The sequence below is a fragment of the Frankliniella occidentalis genome, unplaced genomic scaffold, assembly GCF_000697945.3.
Source record: "Frankliniella occidentalis isolate FOCC.00 unplaced genomic scaffold, Focc_3.1 Scaffold11, whole genome shotgun sequence".
Taxonomy (NCBI): Eukaryota; Metazoa; Arthropoda; class Insecta; order Thysanoptera; family Thripidae; genus Frankliniella; species Frankliniella occidentalis.
Genome location: NW_026267141.1, coordinates 3430264 through 3443073, shown reverse-complemented (window position 1 = coordinate 3443073; position 12810 = coordinate 3430264). Strand labels below are relative to the sequence as shown.

The following is a 12810-nucleotide window of genomic DNA, read 5'->3' as shown; positions in this document are numbered from 1 at the left end:
ACAATAAATGTGCCGCGGTCCAGAGGGTTCACCATCCCCTCCCCCTCCCCTCTCCGCCGTTTCCCCCCATGCAGTCGGCCGGGCAGGCCGTCCACCGCTCCCCAAAGTTCCGAGGCCCCCGTCGACGCCCGCGAGTCCTTCCATCGGGCAGACCGTTCCTTTTCCTGGTGCTCTTGGAGTAGACGTTCTCGCAGGGCACACCCGACGGAAGGGCTCGACGCAATTGCAACGGGTTCGACTTGCACCCTTATTGCACCACCCCCCCTTTTTCTTACCCGGGTCGAAATACACGTCATCCGGGCCTGAAGTGGCGTCGTGAAGCCCTAAGCTAATCTGGAAAATCAGTCAGAGAACCGTGCGACGCTAATAATTAGGCTGCAGCTTCTAGCGCAAACTAAAAATCTCCCGTAAAAACAAGACAACATAAAAATGTATGTGTTTACAAAATCTCTCTTTTTTTCCGTCGGTCTCTCTCTCAAGCAAAACGCGTATCTACTGGTTTGAGAATAAGTTTAATCATTTAAATTGTTAGAATACAATGTAATCTTACAATAAACACTGCCAAAACAAATGTCAATATTTTATACACATGTTTTAAGAGCGCGCTACAAACCACGGCCCGGCATCTAAAACAAATGCCTTCGAAAGTGAGCCATCATTTCGCTTGGGTCCGCTAATGTCTTGCCTCACTCCGTGCCCACGTTAGGCTTTTCTCCCGTGTGAGTTCGAACAATGTCTCCGCAGAGCGCTGGGTCTCAAACACTTCACGTCGCACTCCGTGCACTCGTACTAGTACTTCCTCTCTACGGCATGGATCTGGAGATGTGAGCGCAACCCTGTACTTGTCTTGAACCCCCTGCGGCACTCGGTGCACTCGAAGGGCTTTTCTCCAGTGTGGGTGCGGAGGTGAACAGCTAGAGCGCCAGTATCTATGAACTTCTTGTCGCACTCGGTGCACCCGTAAGGCTTCTCTCCCCCAGGTAGCAAAACGAAGAAAACTGCATTCAAACCGCATTATATATGTCCGCATTTTGAGCGCATGTAAGTGCATATTAGGCGCCTACACGCGTTTTAGGCGCTTTTTAGATTGAACACAAAATGCACATTTTATGCAGCTCTGCTACCTGGGCCGGTGTGGGTCCGGCTGTGGTCGATCAGATGACCACTTTGCGAAAATTTCTTATCACACAAAGTGCAGGCAAAAGGCTCCTCCTCTGTGTGGATCCTGAGATGCACTTCCCGTTTGCTATTCGTTGCAAATTTCTTGTTGCACACATTGCACTCGAAAGGCTTTTCTTCCGTGTGGGTTCTCATGTGGATGGCGATATTCGCAGCTTTCTTGCCGCAAACATCACGTTGTGTCAGCATGGCGATAGTATCCGTCAGAAATACCTGTAGAGGAAAATAGAGTAATTTAGATTTTATGTTTACTATGTCGACATTTCTTAGCTCAGCGTGCAGGAATGAAGAAGAGAGATCTGAAACGACCACACATGCACTGTGTGAACCTACGAGTAACCCCAGTTTCAATGTTACACTATGCCGATTCAATGTACCAGGTAGTTGATTCACGCCGCACACTTTTCTAGTTATACTGTACCGCATTTACGCGTGCGGGCGGGTTTGCCTATGCTCGCTGCGCACGGCTCCTTATGCTCGTGCGAGTAGGCCCGCCTGCACGCGTGCATGTGGTACAGTATAACTACAACAGTGCGCGGTGTGAATCAGCCACCTGGTACAAAGTCCGCTGTCCGCTGGCGTGTGTTCTGCAATCGCGGTACTGCAAATTATCTTGCGCAACAATTTATGAACGAATAAAAATGAGTAAAGTTAAATTAAACCCCTCCGCCTCTAAATTGTACTAGAAAAAGTTCTCAAATTAATCCCCTTTCAATGCTTTGATCATGTGTAGATATTTGCTGCAGTTCGACTCCTCGTTATGGCAGAATATAAATTAGATAAAGAAGTGGAGTGGAGGATAGATCGACAGCGCTGTTATTTTTAAACCACGTAAAACAGTACTTTTGTTTCTCGTAAAAACTGGATATTTTGCAGTAACCCCCCTTCCTAGACCAACTTCAGAAGTGCGTGGTGCCTATGAGCCAGCAGCTGGTAGGTGGGGGAAGGGGGTGAGCTACCTTACCGCAAGGATCGTACCTGAGGACGGTTACTGTGGTGTCGCGGTCAATCTACGGCCAGGTCACGCAGCCGCCCAGCTTTGAATTCCATATGGATTTCTAGTATGGAAAATGCCTGTCTGGATTTTGTTGAATTTCCATATGGATTATATTCCAGATGTAATTTGGAACACTTTCCAGAGTGGACTTTTGTACTATGGATATTCCTGCTGTGGAAAATTTTCCATATGTAACATAAATCCATATGGATAGTGAAATCCATCTGGATTGTGAAACCAGCATGGAGAAGCATCAATCACCAAGCTGCTTGTTAACGTGAAAGGACACAGAGCCCATGTAAACTCTCGCTAAAACCGCCAAATATGTGGTCAGATTTTCGATTCGACAACTTGTTACGAAGATACAGCCAAGTTGAGAATCGTGATTTTTACTTTTCAATCAAAGAGTGAACATTTCGACGTATTATTCGCAGTGCTTCAGTCAGAATTCCTGTGTTCCACTTAGTTAAAAAGTTATGATTTAATTTGCAAATCCATAGTGGAAAAAATGCAGCCGACCATAATGGAAAATATTCCATAGTGGAAAATCAGTAATCCATAGTGGAAAATCACAAATCCACAGTGGAAAATATTCCATATCAAGTTCCATAGTGGAATTTTCCAAATCCATATCGGAAAATTATTCCATACCAAATTCCATTGTGGAAACGAGATTCCATATGGAAAAACGAGATCCATCTGGAAATTAACAGGAATTCCATATGGAATTTAAAGCTGGGCGCCCGTAACTCTAACACGCCCCGCTCGCGCCGTGTTGCTCAGCCACGGTGGAGGGAGATATCTCTCCACCGTGCTCCACCGTGACCGTGGTTGTGTCGGAGTCGGAGATCCCCCGGGCCGGGCCGGGACCCTCGCCCGGAGGGCTGGGGATGCCCCCGGGGTGGCCGACGGAGCGAGGTGGGTTGCCAAAGGGGCGCGCCAAGACGACGTTCACCCGCCAAAAAAGAAAACAAATTCAAAGCAGCGCGAGGGGGATGGGTTTTTCGCAGTGTAGGTTGACAACTGACTCGCTCCCTGCTCACTCTAATGCAGAAGACGCGCCTGTTAGTTGAAGTAGAAGTTTAATCATTCAAAAATGCTAAATACAGTTTAATCGTACAATAAACACTGCTAAAAATAAATATAGACACATTTTAGAGCGCGCCACGAACCACAGCCCGACAACTATAACGAATGCCTCCGAAGGTGGTCCATCATGTTAGTACTCGGGTCCGCGAATGTCTTGCCGCACTCGGTGCACTTGTACGGCTTCTCCCCAGTGTGGGTCCGGAGGTGCCGACTCAGCGAACAACTCTGTGCAAACTTCTTGCGGCACACGGCGCACTCGAAAGGCTTCTCTCCCGTGTGAGTTCGGAGATGTGCCCGCAAATTGCTGGCGTTCACACACTTCACTTCGCACTCCGTGCACTCGTACTCCTTCTCTCCGGTATGGGTCTGGAGATGCATGTAGAGATGCGGCTGTTGCCTGAATCTCTTGCTGCACACGCTGCACTCGAAGGGCTTCTCTCCGGTGTGGGTGCGGAGGTGCACAGCTAGAGCGCCAGGCTCCGGAAACTTTTTGTCGCACTCGGTGCACTCGTAAGGCCTCTCTCCCGTGTGCGTTCGCCGATGTGTGCGCAAATGACTGCTTTGCGAAAACTTCTTGTTGCACACGACGCACTCGAACGGCTTCTCGCCCGTGTGGGTTCGGAGATGAGTTTTAAGTTTTCCACTTTCCCTAAATTTCTTGTTGCACACACCGCACTCGAAGGGCTTTTCTCCCGTGTGTGTGCGGATGTGTGCACGAAGATTCGAACTGGTCTGACACTTCTTGTTGCATACAGAGCACTCATATTTATAATGCTGTTCTCCCGTGTGCACACGAAGGTGAGCACGCAAACCACTAGAATGCGCAAACTTCTTGTCGCAGAACGTACACTTTAAAGGCTTCTCTTCCGTGTGCGACTTGAGATGAATTAGAAGAGTGACATCATGTGCAAATTTCTTACCGCAGACCGTGCATTCGAAGGGCCTCTCTCCAGTGTGAGTTCGATAATGCACTTGGAGATGGTCACTTCGTGAAAATTTCCTTTCGCACAAGGTACACGCATGTGGCTTCTCTCCGATGTGCGTTCGGCTATGCGTCAGCAGACTTGCACTGTGCGCAAATGCTTTACTGCACTCTTTACAGTGATAGGGCTTCTCTCCTGTGTGGGTGCGGCTATGTGAACGCAAAGCTGACCAGCACGAAAATGTCTTGTTGCACTCGGCACACTCGAAGGACTTCTCTCCTGTGTGGGTCCGCAGATGAAGTCGCAATCTTTTACTTGTTCCAAATTTCTTATTGCACAGACTGCATTCAAAAGGCTTCTCGCCTGTATGGCAGCGAACATGACTTTTTAATTGTTTAGATTGTGCAAATTTCTTTTCGCAAACTTTGCACTGGTGTGGCTTTTCTCCCGTGTGCACCCGCAGATGCGAATGCAGGGCACTACTCGTTGCGAACTTCTTTTCGCACAAGTTACACTCAAAAGGCCTCTCGCCCGTGTGCGTTCTGAGATGTATTCGAAGTGAATAGTTCACCGCAAACGTTTTGTCGCACTCGTTGCACTCGAACGGCTTCTCTCCCGTGTGGATCCGGACGTGTTTTTGCAGATCTCCGCTTTGCGTGAACTTCGCATCGCACACTGAGCACTCGAAGGGCTTTTCTCCTGTGTGGATACGCAGGTGAGTCTGAACGTTTCCCCTCCGCGCAAATTTCTTGCCGCACACTGGGCACTCGAAGGGCTTCTCTCCCGTGTGTGTTCGGAGGTGACGGCGCAGGTTGCCGCCGTCCGGGAACGCCTTGCCGCACACTTCACACTCGAAGGCCTCGTCTTCCGCGCGCTCCATCGTGGCGGCTGCGTGTCGTCCTTGTGTCCTCGTTGGCCCCTGGTGAAAAGAAGCAAGAAATGACTAAATCTGCAACGCTGAACTCTCCCATATCGGCCACTGTCCGGCTGCAGATGGCGGCATTCGTAGTACGTACCCTGGTACTCCTCCGGGGGACGAGCTCGCCCTCGTTGACCCGCCAGACGGCTTCGCACCTCGCCACACAAAGACGAGCAGCTGACCTGACTGGACTGACGCCTGACCACCGTGCGCCTGACTCTGACTCTGACAGACTGACCCATGTCCCGTGTCGCAGAGCCAGAGCGGCAGCAGCCCCCGTTGCCGGTTGCCGACCGATGAGGCGCAAGTGCAGTTGGTGATTCCCCCCCCCCCCTCCGCTTCCGCTGTGCCCGCCCCTCCCCCTCCTCGCCGCTCGTACGCCACGCGCTAGTGCTAGTCGCTCGCTATCCCGCTATCGCTAGTCGGAAGAGAGTAGTCAAGCGCCATCCACGCAGTCGCACGGACGGAGTGTGATTTCGATCCAGACGACTCCTGCCTTTTTACAATTTTGCTGTTACTTATAGGAACTTCCGGTGGAAACCCTTTGGCCCACGTATAGTCCTAACGAAGGGGCGAACTACCGCGCAAACCCGAACAGCATGCAAGCATTTCACCCACAGTTTTGTCGGTCTGCCCAGTCGCGCATATTTTTGACTAGGTACGCTTGAGAGGATGGGGTACGGGTTAGTCCTGGTGCAGGAAGTAATCTAGACCTCAAAACGTCCCGTTTGAGCTTTGAAATTCGTAAATCGGTCGCCCCACTGCTGAGAAGCGAGGCAAAACAGGTGCCGAAGCCCGCACGGCTTTTTTCCGACATGAGTAGAAAAGCCCCGTGCGCACCGGCTTAACGCTATCGCACGACGCTCAAATATTGCCAGCGGTCTTCCATGAACATAATCTATCAAAAAATGCACCGTTCGGTAAAAAATATTTTTTTGGTGCGGGCTAACCACGAGAGAAAGGCGCCCTTCTCTCGTGGTCACACCTGTCGCTCAGAACATCGGTCCCGAGCAGTAGCCGTCACTCTAGTGATCGAACCGGTTCGAAGTGGACTGTATAAAGGTGCCCATTCCTATCCAGCACTTCCGCAGCGAGCAGAGGTAGCGGCCGCTGTCTGGCCACCCGCGCAGCCCAAGCTCCTAGTTGAGCTCATGCGCAGCACCTTGCGCAGCACCAGCGTCTCCAGCGAGTGGCCGCGCGCTCGTAGCAGCATTGAGCCGCGGGGGCTGGGCGGGGGTCGAGCCCCCCCCCCTTCCCCCAAGCTTTTGACCCAGGGGCCTGGTCTCCCCAGAATTTTCCAATGATACGAGCAAAGAAATTGGTTGAAGGACGACTTACCGCCCCCGGCAAGCCGATTGAAAGCCCGACGACCAGAAACATGTATAAAAAAGCCTAATTTCTATTACAATTTTTAATCACTAACAATAAAAGTCCATTCATTTAGTTAACATTTTAGTGTCACATTGATTGCATAATCTAAATGCCCCGGTTGGTAGGCAACCTACAGCACTGCCCCCCCCCCCTTTTATGCTTTCTGGACTTTCCTAAGCGCCTGCAGCAGGGACTGTGTCGTGGCGCCGCCGGATACAGTGCGCGCTCCCGACTCACCCTGGCCGACGGAGAAGCTCGTTCGCCGACATAAGACAACCTACCGTAAAACACGCACGCATCCGCATTCACGAATAAAGAGCTCCAACTCCACAGTCACCTCTGCCTCCCCCACTCGTCCCGCGAGATATGCGCACCCCGCCGTGCTCAGCCGCCAGTGTGGGGGTGGCCTACAACGCCGCCACTCTCGCCAGGAACCTTTATGTTCTACCCGCTATTCTTCTTGCGCATAAAATGCGGAACGAATGTGTGACCTTTGATTCGCAGTTTAATGCGAATTACCAAATGCGGCGCTACCGGGGTTGTGCTTCATATTTTCTTACACGACCTGCCAGTTGACCCTGATGACCTGCCCGACAACATCTTAGGGCAATTCCAGACAGGGGTGTCCGTACGTCACGCGATTGGTGAACGAATGAGAGGTGCTACGGATTTGTCTCGGGATTTGTACAAACATGACTAAACGCGTCTTGAGATTGTGAGTCTGGGCCTGTATTGCACATCATCGTAGCGCCTCTCAGTCGCAGCTGTGTCAACTGGAGGAGGCCCTGGAGCAGCACGTGCGGCGGGGTGCGGCGGGCGATGAGCTTACCCTACTGGTGGAGCTGTGGAGCAGCTGCAGCTGGCCATGCAGCTCGCGCAGCAGCTCCCCGCCGCCCGTGCCTCAGCGCCTGCATGGTAGGCCGCCCCGTTAAGCGCGGGTGCCTTGCGGCCCAGTATCTGCTCGTCCGCAGGGGCTCCGGCTTGGGCTCTAGCCCAGCCACCAGTCCCTCTTGGTCAGCAAAAACATCGAAACAGAAATACCACAGACAGTAAATGTCTAGTTATAAAACCACCATACAGCCTCATATTGCATTAATATATTAGTTATCTTCAAAGTCGTTTGTACTTATTGCACTGCAAAATGCTTGCCAAGAAAAGATTCGTATTACAAACGATTTTCTTTTTCAGCTTTCTAAGAATTTGGAAGCGTTGTAATACAAACTAGTTCATGGCAATCTTTCAAACTATTTCTTTGAAATGCAAACACATTGTTTGCAAGGATTCTGACAGCTTGCAAAGAATTTCTTTGCAATACACACTGATCATTTGCATTACAAATCTCGCAAATTCTTTGCAATGTTACAAAGAATATAGTTTGCAACCATATTACAGAGTGCTACTTTCAAAAGAACTCCGCACACAATCCATTTTGTAAGCCTTAAGACCAAGCAACTGTGTTTCTTTCAAAATAGTAAATTAGAAATGAAACTTGTGGAAAACATGCAACACATTACTCTTAACAAGCAAAACAACACCAAGACCTTATTTAATTTGAGCCTCTACTTTAATCGGTGATGCTCATGTTTTGCTATTAAATGCCTGGTAACCTCATGCTTTCATGTGTTTGTTATATCGGTATTATAATTGTATTCTGTATTTTCCTTGTATTTTTTATGTAATCTGCAATCTTCTTTGCTTAGCGTGTAAGATTGTGTCTGCTGTGTATCAATTTAGTCTCTTATCTGCATTTCTTGTAAAATTGTCACTATCGTCTTGTTTAAAAGGAAATGAACCATTAAACCATTTCAATTAAGGTAATTTATTGGATTTTTTCAAACAACTAGTGACATCCTAGTTTTAATTTATAACGTGGTGACTCAAACAATTTTAACTCCCTTCTCACATAGCTTGCGAGCCTCTCACTATTCTCTTCATTGTACATTAAATTATAAAGGGCAAGGAGCAGCAATGCACACAATTCTGATCAACAGAGTTCGACGAAATCCAACATTTTTATTTTCCATCTCACTTCATCATCTAGTTTAGATGAGAATGAGGGATACGAATGCCGGCAACCGCCCGTTGAACCACACTCACCTCACCACTTAGAGTCACCGGGACGCGCCTGGACCTTTCTGCCGCTGTCCCTCTGGCAGTGGAACAAGCCCCGTGCACCAGCGGTCTGCTGACCCTGCTGCTCAAGTTCTCTCGGCCACAGGGGTGCGGGATGCGCTTGCTGATCGCCGCGTCTAGGCGTCTTCATCTTCCACTCCGTCACACGAGCTGCACAGCACCTCGGTCCTGGGCAGCACCCGCCGCAGCCGGTCGCGCTGCTCGTTGCATGGGGTTTTGCGGTGAGTTTTCTTCCCGCGCCGCAGCACGATCCTCCACAGCGCCCGCAGGCCGCACTGCTTCAGCAGAGAGTGCAGGTCGCAGCAGCTCCAGGGCCAGTCCTTGTCCCCCGGCGTGCCCACCGTCAGGGTCAGTTCCTCCAGCGAGTGGGCGTGGGCCCGCAGCAGGGACTGGGTCGTGGCGCGGGGCAGGCCCCGGACACTAAGCCACTGCAGGCCGGCGTGTCCCGGCGGGAGCGCGGGCAGCACGGGGGGCTGCACGTCCAGGGCCCTATCACCACACCACACGTACAGCCTCCTCAGCCGCGGCAGGGAGTGCGCGGCGCGCAGGTGGGCCCCGCGGGGGGAGTACAGACTCAGCACCTCCACAGTGGGCGCGACGAGCTGCAGCAGCTGGAGGTCGATGTTGAAGGCCACAGCGACCAGCCGCGCCTGTAACAGAACAGAGTCACTCTCAGGGTGGGCGGACACGAGCCGGCCGGGCGCCTCTCCCGTCCGCAGTCATGATAACGGGTTAACGGTTCACAGGCGCAACCGGGCGCAACTGTCCAATGCACGCAGGAACCGACCTTCACTCTAGAGGTCTCCAAAATCGCAGAAAGTGACCGACCGACACTGACTGTGCTCAGTCAGCGCTGGCCGCGTGCAACGTGAGATGTGGAGAGGGGTGCCCCCTCTGCTGTCCCCTTCCCTCGCCTCTCACCTCATCTCTCTCAATGTCGGTCGGTCACTTTCGGCGAGCTTTGCCACTCACCCCTCGCGCGTCCGGCACGTCGGCGGCTCTCTCCTCCTGTTGCAGGGCGTCGGGTCCTTTCCTGCTGATAAGCGGCACATCCTGTTGCCTCGGGGGCTGCGACTCGGTAGGTGCGGCGCGTCCCGCAGCTGCAGGTGGTAGAGGCCCGGCTGCAAGTGGTAGAGGCGTGGCTGCAGGTGGTAGAGGCGCAGCTGCAAGTGGTAGAGGCGCGGCTGCAGGTGGTACGGGCGCAGCTGCAGGTGGTAGGGGCGCGACTGCAGATGATAGAGGCGCAGCTGCAAGTGGAGTGTCCTCAGCTCGGTCCTGTACAGCCACTGAATGATTAGAAGGAGGTCCACGGGTCTCTGAACATTTGTAGTGTACCCCGACAACGTGTCATACTACCTCAGTGAGGGCTGCCCTCGACGCCAGCAGGAGACACAGGGCCTTGGTGAGGGGCTCCTCCGCGTTGCGCAGGGTGCCCGTCAGCTGGCGGCCCCCGCCCCGCAGCGTCACGTCCCAGGACTGGCCACCGGTCAGCAGGGTGAGGGCGGGCAGGGCCTCCTCGTCCGGGAACTGGTCCTGAAGGCCCTGGAGCTGCTCGGCGGCCTGCGGCATCGCGCCCTGCAGGTGGCGCCTCAAGGCTCTCCTGACGGGCAGGACGTCGTGCTCCTCCCAGCAGCGGGGCGTGGCGGCGGCGCGGCAGTCCGAGCACCAGGCGCGGGGAGTACTGTGGGGCACAAGTCAAAGCATGAGGCTCTCGGACACTCCAACTCCGTGACCGGATGCACGCGTGGGAGCTCACCTGTGCAGTCTGGCTCCCTGCAGCAACTGCAGCAAGAAGAAGTTTGAAGGGAGTTCCTCCGTGGGCCCGTGGAAGTCCTGAGATGGGCAAGGTCAGAACTTGGTCAGAATGAGTGGAGGGCAGGGATGCGTGGGCTGCGCATGACACAGGACGCCGACGAAGGTCCTCACCCGTCGGCACGTCGGGCAGCCCCTGTCGGGCAGCCGCCGCAGGCACTGCAAGCAGGCCGTGTGCCCGCACGGCAGCACCTTGGGCAGCCGCTCGGCGCCGTCGAAGAGCTCGGCGCAAAGGTTGCACTCCATGGCCAGGCTGATGAGCTGAGCCTAGCGCCTAGCGCTGATGTAGTAGTGGTGCCTGGTGGGAGCCCGTAACTGCAGAGCTGACCCTTTACCGATATCGCTTTATCACCAACAATCACACAAGCTCCTGGCAATACAAAGGACACCGCACCTCACCATTGCAGAAGCGCCAATGCATTAAAGCGCTTCAGTGCGCATAGAAATGCACATACATAAAAGGTGAACGCATAGGCTAGGTAGCGCATTAAATGCACGTAATGCGCACTAAATGTTGTGATGCGCTTGGAAAGCGTCACCATTGAATCAACTTTTATGTGCATTTTTAAGCGCATTGAAGCGCATTAATGAGTGATTTTAACGGTTAGAAGAACAAGAAGAAGTTCCAAGATGGCCGCCACGGACCACAACAAACATTCAACTGCGCGACAGATCATGCAGATGGCCAGAGATGCCAGTCTACTCACTCGTTTGTCGGGCGAGGGCGATGGCTGACCTGCTGGACGTCTTAACCTCAACGTGCTGCTTGCTCAGGCTGACTCGCTCAGCTCACAACACAACAGCGTCGCGAAATCTAACACCGCCAAAACCGCTCCTGGCGTCGCCGTCACTGTGTTGGCTTCACACTTCACACTCAGCGTTAAGAAGTCAGTTGAATATTGAATATAGTTGAATCTGCTAGAGATTATACATGGACAGCGCTGCGATGCTGCCGATGCGATAATCGCGAGGCGAGAATGAGCAATGCGGAGGGCGGGGGTGTGAAGGTAGGCTCGACTAGTGAGCAGCCTCTGTGTTTTACCCGCTATTCTTCTTTCTCCGTTGGCTTGTATACTGATTGAACAACACCTTCAGCTCCTCACAATCACATATAAATGCAGTTTAATTTCGCTAAACATAGATTCGTTTCAAAGAAAGAATAGAATGTTGGCAAGACTGATTTATCCTTAGGTTGGCACTCAGGCAGCCGAAGCCGAAATTTCGAAAAGAGTGCGACGATAAGCTAATTTCCTAATTGGAATTCAATTATTTAAGTTAACTCAGCAGACCTTTTTTTCTCACCGGTAGGTGCTTAAAGCTGGAGCTGTCACGTTTTCCTTTGCGGGGAAATCCATTCCTGCCCATTTCTATTGGTCTCCGCGTTATAACTTGGAATTTAGGTTACTCGTCGCTTTGTTAACCTCCCACAGGAAGGTCAACCAGCTGCCACCTCGTATAAAGAGAAACCTGCACTGATGCTGACTAGGTCACGGAAAAAGGCGACGATGTCGGCGCTCCTACCGGCTCCGGCTCCCATGAAGGATTTACTCGACAAAATGGTAAGTCAAACTTTGCACTCCGTCTGAACTTAAGCCTACTCTACGTATTAACCGCGACCAACAATGCGTCTAGTAATGGTGTTGTGCACCCCTAGCCCTAGCCTCACATCACAGAAGTCCAAAATTCGATTATGCACGTTGTTCCATATTTAATGCACGCCGGAAAACTGTCCTCTTTTTGGTGGTCGTTTTCATATTACGTTTGTCCGCGGGCCTTCACGAATCCGTTCGGCCTCAATCCAAGTTATGGATACGAGATCTTTTCGATGTCGATTCCACGTCCACTTCTCGCTGAGACACCCACGGTTCTGCCCGCAGACGCTCCTCTCGCTGCGCGACCAGGATCTGCTGCAGGTCCTCTCCCACCTGCACGCCAAGGACCTGGGCGCCGCAGGGCGGGCGAGCCCCCGGTTGGCCGCGCTCACCAGATCGCACCCGTCGCTGTGGAAGGACTTGAAAGGAAGCGCAGAGTTTGACAACGTCGAGGGACTCCTGAGCCTCTTGCGAGTGGCGCCGCCAGTAGACCGATTGTATGTTTACTTGGCTCCTTACACACACGCCTCAGAAGTGAATTCCATTCGCTCTTCCAGGTAAAAGGATGCGGAATCTTGTCAACGAGAGTTTAAGTACTTGCTTCGTTGAAGCCCTCGTTATCTACCTATAACAGCGCCTTACGGGCCGAGTGAGTAGGCAACCCGCCCGCACGCGTGCAGGCGGTTCATCACAACTACAAGTGAGCGGGGTTAATCAGCCACCTGGTACAGAGCTTTTGTAGCTCAAGCCGCGTAGCTTTAAAGCGGATAGATTGAGCCGACAGATGCCCCCCCC

The 12810-nt window shown here is 52.4% G+C and overlaps 4 protein-coding genes across 6 annotated transcripts in view; 1 reads left to right on the top strand and 3 right to left on the bottom strand.

The window, feature by feature from the left end:
- The window catches only part of LOC113211301 (zinc finger protein ZFP2-like), a 5626-nt gene extending 2789 nt beyond the window's left edge, over positions 1–2837 (bottom strand). Inside the window, exon 1 of the mRNA XM_052277702.1 lies at positions 2828–2837. Within this exon, the coding sequence (XP_052133662.1) occupies positions 2828–2837 (10 nt within the window). The remainder of the gene's footprint in view (positions 1–2827) is intronic.
- Positions 2838–3313: 476 nt separating this feature from the next.
- On the bottom strand, positions 3314–5325 carry LOC113214784 (zinc finger protein 658B-like). The gene is made up of 2 exons (XM_026434256.2): positions 5205–5325; positions 3314–5107 (listed from the first exon to the last, which is right to left on the bottom strand). The coding sequence occupies exon 2, from the start codon at positions 5066–5068 to the stop codon at positions 3362–3364; it is 1707 nt and encodes a 568-aa protein (XP_026290041.2). The 5' UTR covers positions 5069–5107; positions 5205–5325; the 3' UTR covers positions 3314–3361.
- Positions 5326–8281: 2956 nt separating this feature from the next.
- Positions 8282–11276, bottom strand: LOC113214794 (uncharacterized). Of its 2 annotated transcripts, none has more exons than XM_026434273.2 (6): positions 11131–11276; positions 10538–10752; positions 10368–10444; positions 9968–10292; positions 9584–9886; positions 8282–9261 (listed from the first exon to the last, which is right to left on the bottom strand). In XM_026434273.2, exons 2-6 carry the CDS (start codon positions 10667–10669, stop codon positions 8728–8730), a joined length of 1371 nt encoding a protein of 456 aa, XP_026290058.2. In that variant the 5' UTR covers positions 10670–10752; positions 11131–11276; the 3' UTR covers positions 8282–8727. The 2 variants fall into 2 exon arrangements, with proteins under 2 accessions (XP_026290058.2, XP_026290056.2); XM_026434271.2 differs by having other exon boundaries at positions 10538–10793; positions 11131–11270.
- The window catches only part of LOC113214793 (uncharacterized), a 14515-nt gene continuing 12906 nt past the window's right edge, over positions 11202–12810 (top strand). Inside the window, exons 1-3 of one of the 2 annotated variants that reach the window (XM_026434270.2) lie at positions 11202–11310; positions 11854–11982; positions 12301–12572. In XM_026434270.2, coding sequence (XP_026290055.2) covers positions 11899–11982; positions 12301–12572 — 356 coding nt within the window. In that variant the 5' untranslated portion in view covers positions 11202–11310; positions 11854–11898. Of the gene's footprint in view, positions 11311–11581; positions 11728–11853; positions 11983–12300; positions 12573–12810 lie in introns of those variants that run through there. The other variant, XM_026434269.2, reaches the window with a different exon arrangement.

Coding starts and splice junctions, on each gene's coding strand:
- LOC113214794 (XM_026434273.2), bottom strand. CDS start 10,669: ATGGAGTGCAACCTTTGCGCCGAGCTCTTCGACGGCGCCGAGCGGCTG. Junction 10,445..10,537: donor GCTGCCCGACGTGCCGACGG/GTGAGGACCTTC, acceptor TGCCCATCTCAG/GACTTCCACGGGCCCACGGA. Junction 10,293..10,367: donor CAGGGAGCCAGACTGCACAG/GTGAGCTCCCAC, acceptor TGTGCCCCACAG/TACTCCCCGCGCCTGGTGCT.
- LOC113214784 (XM_026434256.2), bottom strand. CDS start 5,068: ATGGAGCGCGCGGAAGACGAGGCCTTCGAGTGTGAAGTGTGCGGCAAG.